The 23,318-nt window shown below is 38.1% G+C and overlaps 2 protein-coding genes across 3 annotated transcripts; one reads left to right on the top strand and one right to left on the bottom strand.

Moving 5' to 3' along the window:
- The first annotated feature begins 611 nt into the window (after positions 1–611).
- Positions 612–2,540, top strand: ccdc160 (coiled-coil domain containing 160). Its single transcript, XM_036569137.1, has one exon. The coding sequence runs from the start codon at positions 873–875 to the stop codon at positions 1,788–1,790; it is 918 nt and encodes a 305-aa protein (XP_036425030.1). The 5' UTR covers positions 612–872; the 3' UTR covers positions 1,791–2,540.
- A 1,354-nt stretch (positions 2,541–3,894) lies between these two features.
- cab39l1 (calcium binding protein 39, like 1) lies at positions 3,895–18,146 on the bottom strand. 2 transcript variants are annotated; one of them, XM_036569136.1, is made up of 9 exons: positions 18,059–18,146; positions 11,391–11,557; positions 11,043–11,207; positions 10,476–10,594; positions 7,997–8,165; positions 7,716–7,775; positions 7,374–7,439; positions 6,359–6,502; positions 3,895–6,091 (listed from the first exon to the last, which is right to left on the bottom strand). In XM_036569136.1, exons 2-9 carry the CDS (start codon positions 11,505–11,507, stop codon positions 5,900–5,902), a joined length of 1,032 nt encoding a protein of 343 aa, XP_036425029.1. In that variant the 5' UTR covers positions 11,508–11,557; positions 18,059–18,146; the 3' UTR covers positions 3,895–5,899. The 2 variants fall into 2 exon arrangements, with proteins under 2 accessions (XP_036425029.1, XP_036425028.1); XM_036569135.1 differs by having other exon boundaries at positions 17,863–18,127.
- Between the last annotated feature and the right edge of the window lie 5,172 nt (positions 18,147–23,318).

Below are 23,318 nucleotides of genomic sequence, written 5' to 3'. Positions count from 1 at the left end.
GTGTATTAAAATGTGCAGACAGGTGTTCTCTGTAGAGAACGTGCACTTTTTTAACTTAAAAAATCAACAAAACATGGAATTTGAACAGGGGTGCGCAACTGTACATCCACCTATTCAGTCTACAGCAGTTTACTGTAAAGTTCTAAGAGGTGTTTCGGTCCAGGCTTCTTTTTAAATGAAGCATAATAAAGAGCAGCCAATTAGAACAGAGATTAATCCCATATATCAGTTTTAAAGGCACAGTAGCAAAAACTCCCTGAACAATGTCAGGTATGGGCTCTTTAATGTATTATTTCAAATTGCGTCATTCTCAAAACAAGCCTAGAGGGGGCGCTACTGCCATTGTGAAATGTGACCACTGCACAAGCGCCGTCCTGTGGGTCTTATTTTAGATAAAATGCAGTGCAAATGTACAGTTTGTTTCCTAAATTGTTATAATACTTAATAAAAATGATACAAGGTAAAAAGGAGTTACGAAAAAAGATCTTTTTGAGGGACAGGAAGGCGAGCGAGCCTGCACTGCTGTGTAGTTTCCGGTTTCACCACTAGAGGGAGCTCATCGCTTTAGATTCCTTTCTCCATACGGCTGCAGCGATCATAACACTGTCGATGTAAGGAACAAAACACTGCTTTTCTCTTATAAATGATGTCTGCAGTGGTCAGATAGCTTTATACAGTCGCGTTGTAATCCCTCTTTCGCAAAATGCCATATGAGTACCTAGTTTCATGGTGTAGTTTAGCCATCCATGGTTGCTAATGTAAACAGAAAGAAAGGAAGGAACGTTTCTTCTTCGCAGAACCGGTTGGCTGTTTCTTTAACCTTCGACTTTTTTCAGGCTTATTTTCACTAGTTTTGCAGACTTGCCAAAAACATGGACACCACGAACAGCGGTGCGAGACAGTCAGAAGAACTAGACCAACACTGGGTAGAGAAGTTGTTTCCTCCTCACTTCACTTTTCAAGACCTGCTTGAGGGCAAATCAAAGACAACTGAAGAGCCAAGAATTGTGCTTCCTGACAGGACTGAGTCCAGGAGGCAGATCTACATTGATGTTTTAAGAGAAGTACAAGAGAAAGAGGAGAAGATAAGGAGGAGTAGCCTGGCCAAGAGAATGAGCAGGGATGAACAGCCTATAGCAGCTGATGTAGAGAAAAAAGATTCATGTGAAATGCTGAAGCCAGACTGTCCTGGACAGATTAATAGTAGGGAGAAATGCATTTGGAATGAGAAGGACATCTCCACACTACGGGCAGCTTTGACTGAACTAGAGAGGGACAGATGGAGGCTTCAGCAGAGGCTCAGGAGCTCAGATGAGCAACTTAAGAGTGAACGTGAGGAGAGAAGGAGGCTGCAGGAGCTTCTGGAGGAACGTGAGGAGCAGCTGGACTGCACTAGAAAAGAGGCAGCACGCCATGCCCTAGTGGTTAAAGCTCTGAAGATGAAGGTTTATCAAAAGGATGTTCAGTTACAGAAGCTTGCCAAGCAGAGCCAGGAAAAGGCTGAGGAGGCGGATGGGCTGAGGGCTGAGCTGAGAAGAACCAGAGACGGGTATCGGCAGATTAAACAGGAACACTCAGACTTGGCCTGGGAGCTGGAGAAAGTAAAAGCACAGCAGAAGATGGAGGAGGCAAGGCGAGTGGAGGACACCAGGCTGGAGTACCAGGCCTCTACAGAGAGGCTGCAGAAGGAGGTGGAGGAGGCTCGTAATGAATTGAGAGCTGAAAAAGAGAGACATGGCCGGAGTCTGACAGCCTTGGAGCTCCTGCGCCACCACTATAATCACCAGTGACTCAGTGAGGGACAAAAAGGTCCAGAGTTCTTCATTTCGAGCCTCATAAACGCAGAATTTAGTGCTGGGGTCCTATAGGCCCTAGAGGGCCTGAGCCAAGCAACGTTTGGTGATTTCAGTGCTCCAACATACCAACCATACCTTGTAATCAACTGTTGAGTCATATTAGATGTGTCTAAGCAGGGAGATCACCAAACCGTGCTGAGCAATTCCCAAAGTCTGTCCTGGGGACCCCGCTCTGTGCACACCTGTGCACACTTATTAAGCTCCTCATGTGCTGGGTCAGGTTAGAGTAGGAAAAACAAAAAAATGTGCAGAATCTGGGGTCCCCAGGACTGACTTTGGGAGCCACTGACTTCAGCCAAAAGTGATGATCGTGCAACAGGAATGTCCCCGACTGGCAGCTTGGCTCTCAGCATAATTAATCTGTCTAACAGGGAAAAACGTCTTGGTGGAATATCCCAGGGGAAGTATTGTGCAGGGTGAGATTTCTCAATAAGCTGCATAACGTAAAGCACTGGTTCAGTCGAAACACAAAATTACACAATTTACCCCAAATGTAATCGATCAGCAAAGACTTATAGTGATGATAGTGTTATAAACCACATAAGCATGTCTTTTTGGTCTTATTTAATAACTTAATGTGATTTGAAGCAAGCACTTTGGTGACTATAAGCTTCTGTTACTTCTCAGCGATTTTAGCCTCTTAAGCCCAGTGCAGAAGCAAACTTCAGACACCAAACATGCCTAGGCTGATCAACTTTGTTTGGGATAAAGGGAAAATCATGTAGATTTGATTTTTGTCCAAGCCATCACTTTAAGGCAAAAATGAGGACTCTCTACTAGGACCATCCCTCACCTATTCATTAAATGTATAATTCAACTCAATGTGATATGATGGTGTCTTACTTCAATACATTTTTCAATACAGCAAAAATAAGGAGTGACTAAAATTCTGCCTTATGTTAATGTTTACATTTTCAGTTTATCAGAGCATTCAGCAGCACAACAGTACAATATTTCATAATAATGCAGTAGCCCCAAGCCAATATACACCTCTGTGTGTGCTTTTCCTCTTTCCTTTTTTTTAAATTATATGTAATGCAGAATAATCAATTTCAAACTGAATACTTTTGAACATGTTCTATGAGTGTTGTTACACTCCTACAATTCTGTTGGACAGGCTGGTCTTCAAGAGATCTCTAAGTAGTCCTGGTTTGTAAAACATCCATCAGGATATAATGATGTTCCCTGATTTAGTGTTTTCTCTGCTCAAGCACAGTTGGAGAACTGAGTCAGATCTTTAGGAACATGGAGACAGGTAAATTGTGGAAGGTTTTGGTCCTGTGGGACAGGGAGTGAACACAGAGACATCTGTCTACAGGCTGCGTACAGTCTGAATCTGACGTTTTAAGTCGCACTGTGACAAAACTGTCATTTCTTATGTACCAAGTTAAAATAGGTTAATGGAGGTTTCTCCAAAGTTGACCATCCACCAAATTTTTGTTTTACGTTTACGTCACATCAAATCAGGTGACATCATTAAACACACCAGCATTTTGCAGAACATTCTCAAGATAAAAACTGACAAATCATGCACTAATTTATGTCCAATATGCCTCCACACTTTTATTTTTCAAAATATTTTTTATGTACATATAGAATCCTCTCCCATGGTGAAAAATGTAACAGAAAACTTACAGGAAAATGAAAGATAGGTAAAAAATTTGGAGGAACTGATCAAAGCATTCATTTTCAGCCTAACCCCAAAGTGAAGCCCGCACCCAATAATTTAGTAAAGATTTGTTGTGTAATTTATCACTTTTGTCCACAGCAATTTAATATAATTTATTAAAAGAACTAGGTGCTAAATGCTGGCATATCCAACCCATTCAGAAACACCACCACCTGTTGGAGAAGGTTGTTTAGTTGGAGAGTTAAATCCACCTTTCCCTCACTACTCCAGCACTCAACTGTTTATAACGGCTACATTTAAGTATCTTTCAGGCTTTTGGGATATACTGAAGTAAGCCTGTGCTAACGCTCAGGCCAGAGAGAGCAACAATTTAAGCTGTGAAGGTGGTTCACATTCACACCTGGTGACTTTTTTTTTTTTAAGTAAGGTATTTTATGCATATTTATGCATATTGTACTCAAGAGTTTTTATTTTGAAAACAATCACTTCTGCATGAAAGGTATCACATTTTCAGAAAGGTGTAACAGCCCTGTTTTAACACGCGTCCCCCCTGTACTAATTAAACGCTGCGTTCTACCTACAATTTATAGCTGCTGGATTCGGCGCAATCATACTACACTACATATGTGACTCACAGACATTTCAAATCTCTCACTTAAACCCAGGAGTGAAGCTGTGGCACATTCACACAAATACACAGAAATCTCATCATGCTCATGGCATTCGACATGCATGAGCAAACAGTTTATATTTTCCCTTGCGGATCCCATTCAGCAACTGAAGGCTGTCTTCTTTTAACGTCTTACGTTCGCTTGCATTATTCAAACTACTGCCTTATATCCACAGTAATACAACACAAAACTAAAAAAAAAAAGGAAAAAAAAAAACAGCACTTAAGCAACTCAGAACCTATGAGGTATATAAGACAAGAACTTGTGCAAACAGAGTTCATAAAATAAGTTCAGCGTAAGGTAAACTGACTAATTTAATGTTTTTTTTTTTTCTTTTCAGTAGAATCCTGTTCTGCATTTTCATTCAAAAGGACCTTTCAATGACCAAGAGGTACTGAAAAGTGCAAATCAGACTTGAAGCGCAATAATACAATCTTTAGATGTAACAAGTGTTACCACAGTTTTGGCTCATTCAAGTTTGACAGTGCAGATGTTGACAAACACGCTGTTAAATGGTCTTTCCGATCAGTTAATGGCTTCGTCGGCTTGCATGTTGATGTGTAAAGCTGTAATTCAAAATGCAGCATCTGAAGAGCATCAGAACTTGTATTTAGACCTGCACTCATCATTCTTACAACATTACAGTGTGTGGGTAGAGATTAATGTTCCATGCGTACCGTGTATTTCTAAATCAGTGACGTATACAAACTCAGAATTGGTTGCACAGCTAATAAATGGGAAACAAAAATCTGATGAAGATCTACTTTTAAAAGAGCCTCTCCCATTGCTTCAAATGAGCTAACCAAAGAGAAATTAGAATAATACTATAAATACAACGTTAGGTGAGAGTATTAAGAACAACCCATTAAGCTTTTTAAATAATGCAACCAGTTAGATTGGAAAGTGAGTGCAACATCAGAAATGAGAGAGTAAAATTGGTCTCTGAGAAAAGCCTGGTGTTCTGGACTATATGGCAGTTTAGTAAGACACTCCCCTTTGAATTTGTTTATATAAAAAAAAAAAAACAAAACAGATCTGATATATGGAACACACCCAGTTTTGGAGAGAATGATCTGTTTTACTATTAACTAGAGTGCAGACTTAAAAAATAATTCCTTAATTTTCTAAAGTTATGACATCTTTTCTACACAGTCACTTTCCAATGTGTTGCTTTCAACCTCAAATGTACCTCTAAGCCAGGGTTGGTTATTGGAGCCCCACCAAAGACCCTGCAGTAAATGCAGATGTGCGTCAGAAACATTTTCTTTGTCCAAACAATTAAAGGGAAAACACATCTGTGAAGATCCCTAAAAAGGCCTTGGGTAATTTTTCCAATTGATGTTTTATGTTTTCATCCAAAACGGGAAAAAACTAGCTAAGGTTAACTCAAATGGTCTCAGGTAGTAAGAAGTTACACAGACAAACAATGGTCTTAAAATATCAGAAGGCTCAAAAGAATCCATTTGTATTTGTAACATTTTTCACTGGAGAAAAAAGACTGGGGTATAAATAGTGCTTGGGTCCCACTTCCTCTTCTCATTGCAAAATCACCCTCGTCTCTAAGCAAAGGTGGATTTGCAAATGTTGACTATAACATTTATTTACCCATTTTAGAGCTCAGAAATGGGATCTAGTGAGGCATGTCTTTCTTTCCTGGTTATTCCCTCTAGTTCCCTCCCTCATCCACAAAAAGCACATCACCGCCCGACGCTTTCATCCCGTGCTTCCGTTTCTTGCTCCCTTTATGCCTCCTCTGGTGGTGCAGGTCTCTTGAGGTCACGTATCTGCTTGATGAGATAGTTCTTTTCGTCGCAGAACTGCTCGTCTTCAGAGCGGTCTGTCTGGAAGTGACTCAAGAATTCCACCAACTTGGACTGGTTCTTTAGGAGGATGTCCAACACTGGCTGCGTCTTATTTGGGTTCGCCACAAACACCTACAGGCACATGGAGAACAGCACATTTCAGTTGTTCAATTTCAACTTTCTATTGAGGCCACTCAATCTAGCACCACAGGGGTTAAGGTACAGCGATTCTACTCTCCTAATGGGCGAGGTCACAACTGGGACAGGGGAGCAATCATCTGTTAAGTGTGCAAAGCCACAGGGGCAGAGAGGGGAAAACAGCAGACAGGAGAAACAAGCTCTACTAGTCTGCCGAATTAAATTACAGGACTTATACTGCACACACGCTCAGACACATACCTTGAAGACATGAAAGGCTTCAAATTGGATGTTGCGGCTGTTATCTCTCAACATGTTCATCATCAGTTTCAGGTTCTCAGCTCGACTGATGTATTTGGTCATGACTGTGAAGTTGTGTCGATCCAGCAGGAGTTCTCCTAAAAGCTGCACGCAAGACCTCAGTTAATATTAGAACAGAAGAGATCTTTGAAGGTGCCACTTTATGGAAACAACCAAGTTACACACTAACGCATGGACCCTATCTACTCATTGCATTGTCATACATTTTCTGAGTTCTGAATTATTTGCTGGGTTTCCATTCAAATGTTTTTCAAATGCAAAAATTAAAATGCAAATTAATGACTGTTTCTATTGGGGATGAATAATCATTTCTATATCAAAATTGCAATTTCAACAAGTATCATTTTCAAATTGCAGGAGCTACAGTTTTTATTATAGCCATTATAAACAATGTTTTAAGGGGAGAAAATGATCCAAATTACACAGAGCTGCCTGTAGATATACGTTAGGCTTATCAGAAACAACCAAGGTCCCGCTTCACCATCGCCCACCAAAGCCCTGGGAATGTCAGTCCAGATGTAGTGTTGACATGCTGCTATATTTGTCATCATCAGATGGAGCACAAACACATGACTTGAACTTCCTGCTACATAATCATTTATTCCCATTTATTTGTTTCCATTGCTGTTTTTGCATTTCTCCTTTAGCAATAAGCCAACTCTTCCATCTCATCTAAGTGCAAAACATTTTTGCAATATTTAGCCATTTTTTCAAATTTCTTCCAGTTTTTTGTTGCACATTTTCAAAGTCCACTTTAAAACGTAGGTGGAAAACCCTCAATGGATTCACAATGCAGTTTCCCCGCATGTGTTCTTTTCAGCCACACCACTGCAGGTAAATACATGCTTGGATGTTTTATTTGTCATTCAGTGTTTAAACTGGCATATATATATATATATATATATATATATATATATATATAAAAACCATTCGGATGAAAAGCAAAGAAACTCACCTTTAGGGACTGCCTTTTGGTGACATAATTATCTGAATGCAGCAGCTTTTCATACTCTGTAAACACCTGGAAAATTATCAAGGATACTTTAATTTCCTCAACTGGTTAAAAGCAATATTAGAATTGTTAGGTGAAGTATTGTTTTAAGCATAAAAATACAAAAAGCAGAGGTGTAAAATTCAGGTCCAGAAAGTAAAAATCCTTCCCAGGATTTTGTTCCAACTGCCTGGACAGCTCTGCTGGAGGTTTGATCTAACTAGAGAAGCCAGGCCGTTGGAACAAAATCCTGGGAAGGATTTTTACTTTCTGAATTTTACACCTCTGACAAAAAGTTACACTTACTCTGTCATAATTTGTTTCCAAGAAATCTGCACACATTATCTTGTGTCTCGTTAGAAGATCCTAAACATATTACACACAAATAAATATTTATTTCAGACCACAGTTGACAAACACTCTCATAAATAACACTGCCTTGTAAAACATCTTAGGTGAATTAACAAGCAGTATAGTGACAAGAGAATACAAGCTGCCAAAAACCTGAACAGATGCCACTGAAATTATCTTCTGTATAGTATCATAAAGTGGTCCTTATGCACAATAACTCAGATTACTTTACTCACCTTAAATGAAGCAAAGGCATCAGAGGCAATATCAAAGGTGGATAGTTCCACATAGCGGAAGAAGCAGTAGAAATCCTCAGAGAAGAGGACAGTGCGAGCCAGAGGTTCATGACGGAGGCACTCTCTCAGCATCATGCCACAGTTCAGAGCCACCTCTGGAGTCTCATAGCTGCAATTAACAGAAAACAGATGGTCACAACTGGAGGTCATCATACCAGTGAAGGACTAAGAACTAAGTACAGGTGGGTGATATAATATTTTTGTAATATAACAACACTCGGACATCTTCACAATACACAATAGGTACCACAATATTCTGACAAACGGACAGAATATACCAGTGCTGCCACATTTAAAAATGTTTATCAAAAACTAGGAGTACAATAATTAACATTTCATACTGTACTGCACTAAATTCAATTAAACAACACTAATAATGCTCTCTTTTAAGTATGATCAATATCCACAATATCCTCAGCAAAGCATAACATTTATCATAACAACAAAACTGGCCACACTAAAGATGTATCATCATACTGTATCAGTATTGTATTTTTTAACCAAAGTTCCCCCCACAATTATCATCCACTGTCCAGATCTACCCTATCACAGAGTGTACAATGACGTAAAATCCCGATTTACAACCCTAAACTGTTTCTCACATAAAAAATAAGGACATACTTTAATGTTTTTGTTCAAATTCCCATTTCCCCCATTTTTTGTACACGCCCTTTGTGACTCTGATTTTCTAGAATCATCACTCAAGCAAGAGGACTGATTCAACAGCAGTCGCTCTAAGAATAATGTATCTTATAGAACTTAAGAATATGCAAGACCCAACGCAACAAGTCTGTTGATGTAGCCTTTTTTATCCTGGAAAAAGAAGGCCATTACACATAAAATTTGGTGTTGTGAAAGATTTTTTCCTCATGTGCCTCTTATGCCTTTTGTTATTTATGCACATATCTGACACAACTGCAACCAACATGTGCATATGTATAGTTCTTAGTCTGTTTTTCTCATTTGCATCAACATACTGAAAAGGCAAGCTCCGCCCCGATGTGTGCCCCTTCTACACTGTCAGTGACTCATTATGTGTCTGTTTTATATAAAATTGAGTAAATATATTTGTATACATTTTTTTAATTCCAAGTTTTTGAGCCTCTGTTTTGAGCTCCATTTTTCTGACAAATGTCACTATTACACCTCATTGAGAGCTATTTAAGTTAAGAAACATATGGACTACAGTCTGTAATTGCAGAACTAGGGATGCATCAATACCGTTTTTTTCAGACCGTGTATGAATATGAGTAGTACATGCTCTGTATTGACGGGTACATACCCGTCAATACAGAGCCTGATACCATACTGAGTAACCTACTTAGAATAAAGTAGTTAAATCGTTAACAGTTAAATCGTTAAAAATGTATCTAATTTTAAATGAAGTGCCTTAGCTAGCTGTGCTATATTCCTTAATGCTACCTTGGATTGAGTAGCGCTGCTGTGGAAAAGAATTTGAAGTTGAATTTCTTCTAAAGCCACACATGCACTGCAATTTTAGAAATTTTGTTCTGACTTGCACTGTAAGTTTGAATAAACAATCTATGATCTTTGTGTATGAATAAAGCCTACGATTTATATACTCACACTGTAAGAAAACACCCAGTCTATACTCTGTGAAACGCAGCCGTTATTTCAAATAAAGCTGTTTCATTCAAAGTAACACACTGCTCACCGAGTACTGAGCAAACACTCAGAGAAATTGAGTGCTGCTAACACTGCGCACTGAAGCTAAAAGCAGACGGTGATGTACACGGTTTGACAATACGGTCTCTCTGCAGTCCATTTCACAAAACAACCCGTATTAACATTTATACCTCGCTATTCCATTAAGTGAAACAATCATCATGTCATCAAGTCATCATATATGGACTTTGGTAGGACTTTTTTGTCTCCATTTAGCTGACTTATATGTCTCCACCCATCTTGGAGAAGCGGGTGTGATTGCGTGTTTAAAAAAGGCTAAAATCACATATCGTGGGTCTGAAGGGATGTTGGTCAGTGAATTTTTATGAGTACGAGGATAAGTAAATAAGCACAGTTGGGCCCAATACCCCTTACCAGTATGTGTATCAATGCATCCCTATGCAGAACTACAGAGTGCGCCTATATGGCAAGCGGAGGTGATAAAATGGACAATGATACAAGGAGGTGTACATAATGAAGTGACCACGCATGCATGCACACACACGCCACCTGAACCTGACAACTAACCCATAATCATAATCGGGCAACTAATGTCATAATTCTTCATGCCCTTTTGCATTAAAAGCAACAGGAGAGAACTCAGGGACTCTGAAGCTCTACAATTGTTGAACAGTAACAGTGTATCAGTAATGTCAGATTGAACTGACAGGCTAATCAATGCTTTTTGGAAACTGCTGATCTATGGCTGTGCCCTGAAGCCTGGAAAACTCACCCTTTCAGCAGCATGAACAGGATCTGTGAGTGGGAGGAAATGTACTCTACGGTGGGGGTGCGGGTGCCAATCTGACGACGGACTATGTTGCTGAACAGATGTACCACGTCTTTCTTTCCCTTTGGAGAGCAAAGTTAGACACAGCTAGTTTGAGTGCAACAAAAATGCAACACAAAAAAAAACAAAAGCTTAGGCACAAGCAACAATGAACAGCAGATAACAGCCACTTTGAGTGGGTCTCACTGGAGGTCATGTTTAGATATCAGGAAGTATTTCACAAATTTCTCAACTTAGCTAGTATATCTGATTTCATGCCATGACATGCAGTCTATCTTAGAAATGTTCAATGCGCTTGAATCAATCAAATCCTTGAACAGATCAATAAAATAATACTCACAGCCACTCTACAAAAAGCCAATTGAAGTGTGCACTTATCACTACCCATCACGAGCCAGCCTACAACTCTGTGCTCTATCAAAATCATTTTGAATATAATGCCGTAATAAACTACACACAAACACCTAAACTGGGCTGAACATATGTGGATGAACCCTAAATGATGGTCACCTCAAAATCAATCCTCTGCAGGTTGGCTATAAGGGAGATGAAGAGGTTGGTATTGTAAAGCTCCTGCGCCAGCTGGGCAACTGCTTCCGTTTGAGGCTCCTTGTCTCCAGTACCACAGAGAACCTCTTTCAGGGAAGCTAGGTTCTTTGACACCTCCTCAGCAACCTTTTAGAGAAAATCAGTCAGTTTTCCAGTCAACCCTATTGCCTCAACATGCACCAACATGACATTTAAACAGGAAAAACATTTGCTTTCATTTTTCTGAATACAATGATTATAGTACAGTGCACAGTACAACCGCTTGGTTAGGTATACAGATCCCAGAACTTTTTTTATTCCGCTGCTAACCTTTTCACATTTCTTGTTGTCAGACGCTTCCAGCTTCTCCAAGCATGCCACGTTCTCCTTGAGATTCCTCACAATCTCTGCTGGGTTCTTCTGAGACTTCCCAAATGGGAATGGCATGATGCTTAAGATGGTGTGGTTGGTTTTAAATGAACAGAGAAGTCCTTTACCTTCGAACAATAAACACAAAGAAATACAAATTTGTTAACCCAAATATAAAATGCCAAATAATTAGTCTACTTAGTCCAATAATTAAGTAAGTCATTAAAACTTTACTGTTGATCAGGTTTCAACTTTCACATCCAGTTAAATGTAAACATACAGGAACATTAAAAGAAAGTGCTTAAATTAATTTAGAAAATAGAGAAATAACAAGATCTTCTACCTCTACTGTAAACCATGTTGCTTATGACCAATTTCTTGCTAACAAGTACTTCTGCAATTTGCCATTCAAACTCTGACTTCTCGTTTTGTATCTTTGACACAATGCCAGCTGACAGGTATTCTTTGCCTGCACTATAAAAAAGTAAGTTTTTCTGCAGTCATTTTATTTCGCAAATGCTTGCAAGCTACCAGAAACAGTCTACTCCAAAGTGAGCAGTGTGTTTCCATCATAGAGAAACAAAACAAATGGAAACTGCGACTTCACTACAGGCTAGTTAAAGAGGAATCACAACAACACAGTCATTATTACCAACTTTCTTTTGATAACTATTTTGTTTTTATTCAGTTTAGCTTCTGTTAGTTATCTGAGTGGTTCTACAAAGTTTTATGTCTGGTTCTCATTTATTTGTTTTATTTTTTTCAACATTTCAGTGATATTTGATGATGTATTTATTGTTTCACTGGAAGAGCAGAACTTCCAGGCTACTGCATTCATATGTCTGCATCTCATTAATTTTACTGCATTTGTAACCCTCTACAAAAAATCTCCATAATGCTAATCCAGGCAGATGTAGATTTCTTATAAATGATAATGAATCAGACATTAGCATCAGGCCAAACTTCCCATATTGGTGCTTACTTATAATTTACTTTGATATCTTGTTTTACTTTGAGTGTGTCTTACTCCAAGATTGTTATGAATATTACTTTAAGGAGGACAAAGTAATATCAAAATCCCCATGCTATAACCTGAATATCCTGCTATATGCTACTGTTATCTGCAGGGCTTCAGGTAAACTGCATGGTGCGTTTCTAAGTAAAATAGCAAAGAAAGAATCTTTCCTGGCATATTTCCTGGCAAAATATATCCAAGTTTGTCTCTAAACACAAAAACCATAAAAAATGTAACGCAATAATGAGATCAAAGATGTGCACATTAAAACACAGCCTACTAATATGGTGGTATTGACCTCTTTTTTTATGCATTATTTCAGTCACACAAAGGAGCCTCGATGCATCACTAGTCAGGATGAATCGAATCTCATTTGTGTGTCTGAAATAACGCATAATGTGCAACCCCATTTTCAAAAAAGTTGGGATGCTGTGCAAATGTAAATAAAAACAAAATGCAATGATGTGCCAATCATTTAAACCCTATATTTAATTGAAAAATAGTACAAAGACAACATATCAAACGTTGAAACCTTGAAATCTTATTGTTTTTTGAAAAATATATGCCCATTTTGAATTTGATGCCACCAACATGTTCCAAAAAAGTTGGGATGGGGCAACAAAGGCTGGTAAAGTTGTGTAATGCTAAGAAAAACAAAACAAAACACAACACCTGGTGGTTGATTGTCAACAGGTCAGGAACATGATTGGGTATAAAAAAAAAAGCATCACAGAGAGGCTGAGTCTTTCAGAAGTAAAGATGAGGAGGGATTCACCACTCCGTGAAAGACTGAGCAGGCAAAAACTACAACAATTCAAGAACAATGTTTCTTGACATAAAATAGCAAAGAACCTTTGCTTTTCATCATCTACGGTACATAATAACATTAAAAGATTCAGAGAATCTGGAGAAATCTCTGTGTGCAAGGCCAAAAACCAGTATTTGCTGGCCATGATCTTTGGGCCCTGATGACATGATTCTCTAGTGGAAATCACTGCGTGAGCTTAGGAACACATCTGAAATCGTCTGTGAAACAGTTAGTCGCTGCATCCACAAATGCAAGTTAAAACTCTAAAACGCAAAGAAGAAACTGTACATAAACAGGATCCAGAAACGGACTAAGGGGACGTCAAAAAGTGTCCTGTGGTCTACCGAATCAACATTCAAAATTCTTTTTGGAAATCATGGACGCTGTGTCCTCCGGGCTAAAGACCACTCAGCTTTTTATCAGTGCACAGTTCAAAAGCCAGTATTCATGATGGTATAGGGGTGCATTAGTGCACATGGTAGGGGTGAAGTGCACACCTGTGAAGCATTAATGCTGAACGATACATACACATTTTGGCAACATATGCTGCCATCCAGATGACGTCTTTTTCAGGGAAGCCTTGCTTATTTCAGCAAGGCAATGCCAAACCATATTCTGCATGCATTATAACAGCATGGCTCCATATTAAAAGAGTCCGGTGCTAAACTGGCCTGCCTGCAGTCCGGACCGGTCACCCACTGAAAACATGTGGCGCATTATGAAATGAAAAATACGACAAAGGACACCCCAAACTGATGAGCAGTTAAATCCTATATCAACAAGAAGGGAAAACATTTCACTTTAAAAACTACAGCAATAGGTCTCCTCGGTTCCCAAATGCTTACAGAGTGTTGGTAAAAGAAGAGGTGATGAAACACAGTGGTAAATATGCCCCCGTCCCAACTTTTTTGGAACGTGTTGTTGGCATCAAATTAATAAAGGGCATATATTTTTCAAAAAACAAATAAATTTCTCAGTTTCAACATTTGATATGTTGTCTTTATAGTATTTTCCTTTAAAAATATGGTTTACATGATTTGCATATCATTGCATTCTATTTTTTTTTACATTCTGCACAGCGTCCCAACTTTTTTGGAAATAGGATTGTATATACTGGGTTCATACAGTCCCAATTTAAATATTTTAGAAACGTATTAATCTACCTGGAATAGAATTATGGAGAAAGGTAACTTTGTTATAGGGTTACAAATACAGTAAAATGAATAAAATGTTTTGGCACAGTAACTAAGCATCGCCTAAATGTTCTGCTCTTCTAGAATACAATAAATACGCTGTCAAATATTGATTAAAAATATAGGTCAAATGCAGATACAGTTTTCAAAAGAATTATCTGCCAATACTGATATCATCCTGCACCCCTATTCTTAACAGTAGAGAAAATGAGACTGAGCTACAGTTAATAGTAATTTAACTACAGGTCAGATTACTAGTAGTAATACCTTTTCAGTGGCTTCTAAAAGTGATCTGAAATGTTTTATCTGTCATGATCAGCATCGTCCCACGTGGTAAATTCTCATGATTAACAACTAAGTACAAAATATTCAGTTTAAAGCAAAGCATTGTAAAGCTTCCTGGAAATCGTGATTCTGATTTGAGTGTGGCCTGTAAAACATGTCTTACTTAAGATTTCCACAGGAATGTCTAAAGTTTGTCATTGTTGTTAATATTGTAATTTACAAATCTTGCAAGGTTTGAGCCTGCATGATTCAGCCTATCCTGGCTATTATAATACAGGGAGAAATTTGACTAAGAATATTAATGAACTGTACATTTTCTTGCATTTCTACATTGTCAAATGTATGTCATCAAAGGGAAATTCCACACATCTTTCAAAATCCATATAGTTCATATAGCTATTTCGTTTACTATCCAAAACCATCAGTGAGCCTACAGGTGTCTTCTGAGTTTTTTATGTAACGTTAATGATGGCACAACCCCGTTTCCAAAAAGGTTTGGACACTGTGCAAAAACGTTCAGAATAGAATGATTTACAAATCATGTAAACCCTATATTTAATTGAAAATATTGCAAAGACAACATATAAAATATTGAAACTGAGAAATCTTATTGTTTTTTGAAAAATATATGCCCATTTTTTAATTTGATGACAACAACACATTCCAAAAAAGTAGGAACAGGGGTATGTTTACCCCTGTGTTGCATCACCTCTTCTTTTACCAACAATCTGTAAGCAATTGGGAACTGAGAAGACCAACTGTTGTAGTTTTGAAAGTGGAATGTTTTCCCATTCTGCAGGCAGGCCAGTTTAACACCCTAACTTTTTCACTATGGAGCTATGCTGTTGTAGTAAGCGCAGAAGGTGGTTTGTCATCATCTCGCTGAAGTAAGCAAGGCCTTCCCTGAAAAAGACATCATCTGGATGGCAGTATATATTGCTCCAAAACCTGTACATATTGTTCAGGATTAATGGTGGCTTCCACTCATGCCATGTGCACTAATGCCCCCCATACCATCAAAGATGCAGATTTTTGAACTGTGTACTAATAACAAGCTCCACTTTGCGTCTGTCCATCTTAAATGAGCTTGGGCGCAGAGAAGGTGGCGGCATTTCAAGATCCTGTTTATATATGGTTTCTTCTTTGCATGTCAGAGCTTTAACTTGCACTTGTGGATGCAGCGATAAACTGTTGACAGTGGTTTTCAGACGTGTTCCTGAGCCAATGCATGGATTTCCACTGCAGAATCATGTCCGTTTTTAATGCAGAGTCACCTGAGAGCCCGAAGGTCACGGCCAGCCAGTACTGGTTTTCAACCTAATCCTTGGCATGCAGAGATTTCTCTGGATTCTCTGAATTTTTAATAATATTATGTACCGTAGATGATGACAATCCTCAAGTTCTTTGCTATTTTATGTTGAGAAACTTTATTCTTGAATTATTGCACTATTTGCCTGCACAGTCTTTCACAGAGTGGTGAACCCCTCTACATATTTACTTCAGAAAGACTCAGCTTTTATAAACATCACACAACTTTACCAGTCTTTTGTTGCCCCGTCCTAGCTTTTTTGAAATGTGTTTCCGGCATGAAATTCAGAATGGGCATTTATTTTTCAAAGTAATAAATACAATTTCTCAGTTTCAATCAATATTTAATATGTTGTCTTTGTACAATTTTCAATTACATATAGACTTTAAATGATTTGCACATCATTGCATTCTGTTTTTATTTACATTTTGCACAGTGTCACAACTTTTTTGGAAACGAGGTTGTAAAATAATGGTCAATATGATAAAATAAATTTTTGTTGGGGACTGTTTTGCCTTAGAACACCCTTCATGTATCCCTCCACCATGAATGGATTCAAATAAAGTGATTAAAACTTGTTTTAGACCAAAACTATCACAACACTACTGTAAAATAATGTCTCAGACATCAGACAGTGTGTTCATCACCATTTAATGTAATTATTTTATGTGAGGGAGCTTTGAGAGCCATTAAACTCCTCAGACACTTGTTTCTTAACACCACCACTGTGAACAATTCTGACTCGGTAAGTTTCTCTAGAACAAAGCATTTCACATCAAACCATCCAACCATTCTGAATGATTTTGTTGACATTCATCATTTAATTATAAAGAAATTTTGAAAAATCGATGAAGTTCCCCCTTAAACCGTGCCATATTGACAGTGTGTAATGCTAACAGTAGTTTTGCAGAAAGTCCCTGAAACATGTATGACAAGCCACGGAAGCATAAGAAGTGATGATCTTGTAATGTGAGTGGTAACACAGTGATCCACCAAGGTTAGTTAGCTCATTTGGCCGAGCTGTTGGGGAAGCAGGCTGATGCCTGTCGGTGATGATATCGATTTGCCACCACCCAGTCAAAGTGACCGACAAAGCCAGGAAGCATCGATCATCACTTCTTAGGAAAGTATAGATTTTAGATGGCACCCAGCCTGCCTTTTGAAGTGCCCATAAGCCGCCTAATACAACTTAAAAGACTGCTTACGCCGCATTCACATTTAGCGAGCTTGTGTGAAGCTAGCTAACCAGCTAACTAACTCATTTTAGGCAAGTCGATTTCCTGTCTCTGTCTCTGCTCAGCAAGACCGAGCAAGCCGAGCAAGAAGAGTCGCTAGGTGGCTAAACTAGCTATAAATAAAAGGCTACACATCAGTGAGCTAAGTTTGGTGGAGAAGAATGAATTCGAGATTCAGATATGTTCTAAGCAACACGCTACGCAACATAGCTACTTAAGCCCCCAGTGACGGGTGGTTAACTCTTTTTAATGACACGAACGATGCTGCTGACTGGCAGCAAAGCCCCACCACGACGCCGAACTTTTCCAGTGACAGCTAGGTTAGGTTAGGCTAGCTAACGAAGCTGAACTCCGGGGCAAGTTAACGTTTAAACGCCGAGGCAGCCACACAGACAGGAACAACAGATGTAACGTCAACGTTAGTTAATGTCAAGTAGCAGCAACTAAACTCGTAGCCGCTTAGCTAAGTTTTCACTGAAAAGGAGGATTTGGGAAGAATGAGAGAAAATGGCAGGCAGCACGACAAGCTGGAGCCACGACCTAGGTTATCTAGGTTCGCCGAGAGTAAAGATGAAGTAAGTTACTCACCGCATTCACTGAGCAGACGTCGACTTTGAAAAGCACTTAGAACACTTAAGGCAAGTTAGAATCAGGCGAATATAACATGTGTAAGTAGCACAACAAAAAAGGTGAAAACACCGTTCAGACTAGGATATACATACTATCCACCCTCAAAAAGTTCTTAATCATTTGTTGTGGAACAAAATAACGTTTTTGCAGTTACCCGTTTCGCCTTCTCTTTCTAACCAACAGCAGTCCTTCACTGGCGAGCAACTATATCAGGGAAGTTGGGGAGTGTTTAGGAAGCCGCCCTCTCTCGTCACTGACATCACAGCTGACCAATAGGAGCGCTCAATACAGGGACGCCAACGCCCTCTTCAGGCAGTGACTACGGCTCGGTTTCTATTCAAACTGACACACTGAAAAACTGATACCAAGTGAGCACGACTGCAGAGCAACAGCAATAAACTAAATAAACTTAAAGATATAAAATGTCTATAGAATGTGCAGAATAACAAATACACCGCAATTTATTTTGTAGCAACTGACAGAGTCTAGTCCCACAATAAATGAAAGAAAACACATAGGTTGCCACATACTCTCCTACTTAATAGTACATCAAAACAGGACACCACCAATAGTAGTGCATTCAGTAGTGTACTTCAGTAGTGTAGTAAGTATAGTACTGTAATATCCTGTTTTAGACGCATAGCCTTATGTAGTCTTATCCTCTAACAATTAGCACCATTTGTCAATTTTCTGGGGGGGTCTAGATTCGGTCAGCTCCTTGGATTGTTCCATAAGAACAATTCGGAGATAAACTCACTTTGTATCATTTTTTAGCCCATATGATATGATGATGTGAAGGTATGTTCCTGCAGTTATTATTGTTAGATTGTTGTTAGAAAGGTCTTAAGATAAATAATCTACTTGCAACATAGGTCTCAGGCCTACCAAAACAATCTTTGAAAAAATTAAATTATTACACCTTGAGTCAAAAGCCCCCTGTACACTTAGAGTCAATGTAGTAGTGTATTTTATAGCACATGTGAATTTCAGAATTAAAAAAGAAAAGTGCACATAGGCCCTTAATTATAAAAGTATAGGCATTATTTTCTTAGACTGTGCATAATTTTTTAATTTTTTAGGTTAAAATTACTTATTTCTTAAGGGAGTTGTGGTGGGGGGTGCATTTTACTGACTGCCCAAAATGTACACAAGCTTTTTGTTTGATAGCAGGTCACTCAGAGATAGATTAGACGTATTCTGAAATATTTCAAAATATGTATATACTGGTTAAAGTTGTACTTTATTACAAAATGCAAGATGAGTTTTTGGTCAGGTATGTTTGCAAACAAATAAAAAAAATACATACTTCTAGTAGACCAAAAAATTGTAAAAAATGGTTTGCAGAACTGTATGCATTGTATGAGGCATTTGCAAAGCTTTTGTTTGACGATCCACGCTTGAAGCAAATTAGAAATACTGGGAAGTATGCTAGGAAAATACTGGAAAAAAGAGTGTGAAATTTGTCCTCTAGGGTTTTTTTCCTTCTTAGTTCTTTGGGCCGTATCTCATTCCACTTAATATCATGTTCCCTTCTTACATTTCTACTTGAAGTGGCCATGTCCTTCTTTTACAATATTAAAAAATTATGAAAAACAACACTAAAAAGTTATCAGTGGAATTTAAATTCATAATCTAATTAGATCAATTTACATTCAGGCCATTTCTTTTGTTTGGGTGCACATGTGGCCTGTCATTTGACTTGTTTATTCTTTCACTTTCAAAACTCTGATTGCATTAGATATCTAACTCCAAGACTCATCTAAAAAAAATACACATTTATTTATTAAAGGGCAATTCCAGCAAGTTTTCAAAAATGTCTGCATAATTAAATGGTTAAGTTGCCAACAAAGTGGTTTGAGGTGAAATGCTCAGCTCTCATGAAACTTTTCAGAATCTAGATTCAGTCAGAATTGTTCACAGTGGTGATGATAGGAACCAGACGTCCAAAGATTTTAATGCTATGGGTTAAAAGCTCCCTCACAGAGGGTTATTACATGAAATGGTTACGAATACACTGCTTGATGCCTGAGACACTTTATGTTAGTTCTGAGATAAAGTTTTGGCCTAAAACATACATATGTTATTGCATTCATGGCAGAAAAGAGCATGCAGGGTGTTGTAAGGCAAAATAGTTCCCAAAGAAAACAAACTGTTTCAGATTTACCATTATTTTACCATTATCAACATTACATATCAAAAATCAGAAGACACATGTAGGTTCACTGGTGGTTTTGGATGGTAAGTAAAATGACTATATTTGTGTTGTAGTCATTGCAACCCCTGTTTCCTATCTCTGCACCTGTAAAGATATCTGAGTCAGTAAGCTTCTCTACAATGAACTTTTTCCAATCAAACCGTTCTCAGTTACTTAATTTTAATGCTGAATCATGAAGCTATTTTGAAAAATTGGTGGATTTTCCCTTTAAGTGACTACACTTGAATTGGATCATTGGTCTGAGCTTCTTCCTCTGAGCTTCTTTTTTAGGTCTTTTCATAAATTCCCAGTTATGGACCATTCTGAAACGCAACCTCATGAAAAAGCTGTGTTGTAGTTTAAAGAAATCCTCTTCATTTCTATACAGTTGTTTGATTATTGTGTTATGGTTATGTGTTAGTAAGAGAGCCCTTAACATGAAAAAAATGTTTGTCTACTTGAAATGAATCTAACAATACTTTCATACGAACATCCAAATAATAAAAACTTTTAAAACTGACTATTAATAATTCAGGGTGTTCCATCTGGAGTCAAACTGAGATGCGCCAAAATGAGTAGCACTGTGAAACATAAACCATGTACAAAAGATTATAAGACATATCACAATTTTACACCTTTACTAATTTATTTTCTTTTTGTGGCATGCACGCTTGCCATGTGACTTTGTTTTCTGTAGCACTCTAATCACACGTGGTAGGAGGCCTGAGACAGATAACCCCGTTCCTCAGAAAAAAAAGTGTCACGCTAGCTGAGAGAGGATGCATGACCATATAAGGCCTCTGAGAGAGGAAGCAACACAGGGAGTTTTATTGCAGGCAGTGGTATAATGTCAATGAAGGTTCTGAAATAACTGCATTTTCCTTGAAAATTAAATATTTTTATATGTTCTAATTTAAACTAGCAATCCAGAAACCTGATTTGCTGACAATAAGATCATAAACTTATGCTCAACTTTCTAATCCAGTCATGATACGCTTTTCAGCTCCATGAAAGTACCTGGATATTGCCATTCAGGTAAAGGAATGGTGACAAGTGCAACATAATCTCACAACCCAGAATTACTTTCATTTGTTCCACTGAGCCTACTTCAATTGTACTACTGAAAGATGGTAGCTTGAACACTGCAAGGCGTGTCACCCAAAATTTAATGGCATGGCTCCAGGAGGTTGTGATAGCATGCTGCTTGTACAATAGGCTGGAAAACACTTCTGTAACTCCACTTATAACTGCTCTGAAACTCTAAAAGCATTTGCATGTCCATGTCAGTGAAGTGACCTGTATTGCCAAATGTGTACTGATGTCTGCAATGTGATTTAGCAAAGAAATCATAATGTTTCTATTTTAAATTATGAGAAAAATGAACAACTTTCTTTCCATGCTCTGCATGCTTAGTGCCATATTCTACATCACCTTTTACAACACCTTTTAAAAGGAGGTTTTGAGTACAATACCCTGACAAAAAAGATATATATCAATACTATTGGCATTTGTACAGGATTCCTATAGGAGTCTTATAATAAATTCAGACAATTACTATAGTTTACTGGAGGATACTGTATTATATATAATTATTAAATTATTATATGCAGGCAAAAATATTATAGATTATTATACGCTACTGTAAATATAGAAATCTAGCTTATTATACTATCACCATAGATTAGTGTTTCTTAAAAGGGGAATTGTGACATTTTTTTGTTTTAATTTCTGCAAAATTAAATTATTAAGATACAAACAAAGTCATTTAGAGTGGTTTCATGTGAAAACCTGTGTTCTAGAGAAATTTTCCAAGTCAGAATTGTTCACTATGGTGGTGATAGGAAACAGACATCTGAAGAGGTTACAAAATGATTATCAACTTCACAAACCTCACCAACTTATATATAATATATATAGTATAATAGTATAGTATAATATATATATATATATATATATATATATATATATATATATATATACACTATATGGACAAAATAGTGGGACACCTACACCTACATACACCTACAGGAGCTTTTATGACATCCCATTCTAAATCCATAGGAATTAATATGGAGTTGGTCCCCCCTTCGCAGTTATAACAGCTTCCACTCTTCTGGAAAGCTTTCTACAAGAGGAGGGAAGAGAATTCACAAACTGACTTGCAATGGTTGCACCCTATTACAGTCCCATGCTCGAATTCATTGAGCTCTTTAGAATGACCTATTCTTTTACAAACATTTGTAAAGGCAGACTGCATGGCTAGGTGCATGATTTTATACACCTCTGCCAATGAGACTGAATGAAACCTGCATTCAGTGATTAAGAGGTGTGTCCCAATACTTTTGTCCATATTGTGTATATACACTCTGATATTGATGCCTGCAACATATTCCAAAAAAGTTGGGATGAGGCAATTTAAGACTAGGAACATTGTGAAATGTTTAAAAAACATCTTGAACCGGTGATGCAATGATGCTTGACTATAAAGGAACATCGTTGCTACATTCACAAATGCAAGTTAGGACTTTACTATGCACAGTGAAAGTCAACAACACCCAGAAATGCTGCCAATTTCTCAGTGCTCAAGCTCATCTGAAATAGACTGATGCACAGCGGAAATGTGTTTTGTGTTCTGATGAGTCAATCTTCATGTTCAATATGGAAATAATGGACGTCGTGTTCTCATCTGTCTTGGTATGGACATTAGTGGGTAACATGCACATCTGTGAAAGCACCAATAACGCTGAACACATTTTAGAGCAACATATGCTGCCTTCTAGACGCTGACATTTTCAGGGACATTCATGCTTATTTCAACATGACACTACCAAGCAAAATTCTGCAGGTGTTACAACAGCATGGCTGCATAATCAGAGAGAGCAGGTGCTAGATTGGCGTGCCTGCAAAAGCTGTCTCCCTTTGGAAATATGTATCTTATCAACCTAAAAGAAAGGATAACAAAGGCCCTGCACAGTTGCACAGCTGATAACTTGTATAACAGAAGAAAAATATGTGATCAATTGGTGCCTTTAGGCCCCCAACAATTAGTAAGTGCTGTTATTAGGAAAGGTGATGTAACACAGTGGCAAACATGTTCCTGTTTTTATTATTGTGTTGTACCATTTTCAATATAATACAGGCCAAATAGAATGCGCCGATCACTGCTTTCTGCTCTTATAAGTATTGCAATTGGTTTGGTACATGCAGTTCATTTTAAGGT

This window comes from Colossoma macropomum, unplaced genomic scaffold (assembly GCF_904425465.1).
Source record: "Colossoma macropomum unplaced genomic scaffold, Colossoma_macropomum, whole genome shotgun sequence".
Classification (NCBI taxonomy): Eukaryota; Metazoa; Chordata; class Actinopteri; order Characiformes; family Serrasalmidae; genus Colossoma; species Colossoma macropomum.
The sequence above is the reverse complement of the archived record's forward strand: the minus strand, read 5'-3'. Positions and strand labels throughout refer to the sequence as shown.

Excerpts from the sequence above, each read along its gene's own strand:
- cab39l1 (XM_036569136.1), bottom strand. The coding sequence starts at position 11,507 with ATGCCATTCCCATTTGGGAAGTCTCAGAAGAACCCAGCAGAGATTGTG. Across the intron at positions 6,503-7,373 it reads CCAAAAGGCAGTCCCTAAAG|CTTTTAGGAGAACTCCTGCT; the intron begins GTGAGTTTCTTT and ends TCTTGCGTGCAG. Across the intron at positions 6,092-6,358 it reads AAGCCTTTCATGTCTTCAAG|GTGTTTGTGGCGAACCCAAA; the intron begins GTATGTGTCTGA and ends ATGTGCCTGTAG.
- ccdc160 (XM_036569137.1), top strand. The coding sequence starts at position 873 with ATGGACACCACGAACAGCGGTGCGAGACAGTCAGAAGAACTAGACCAA.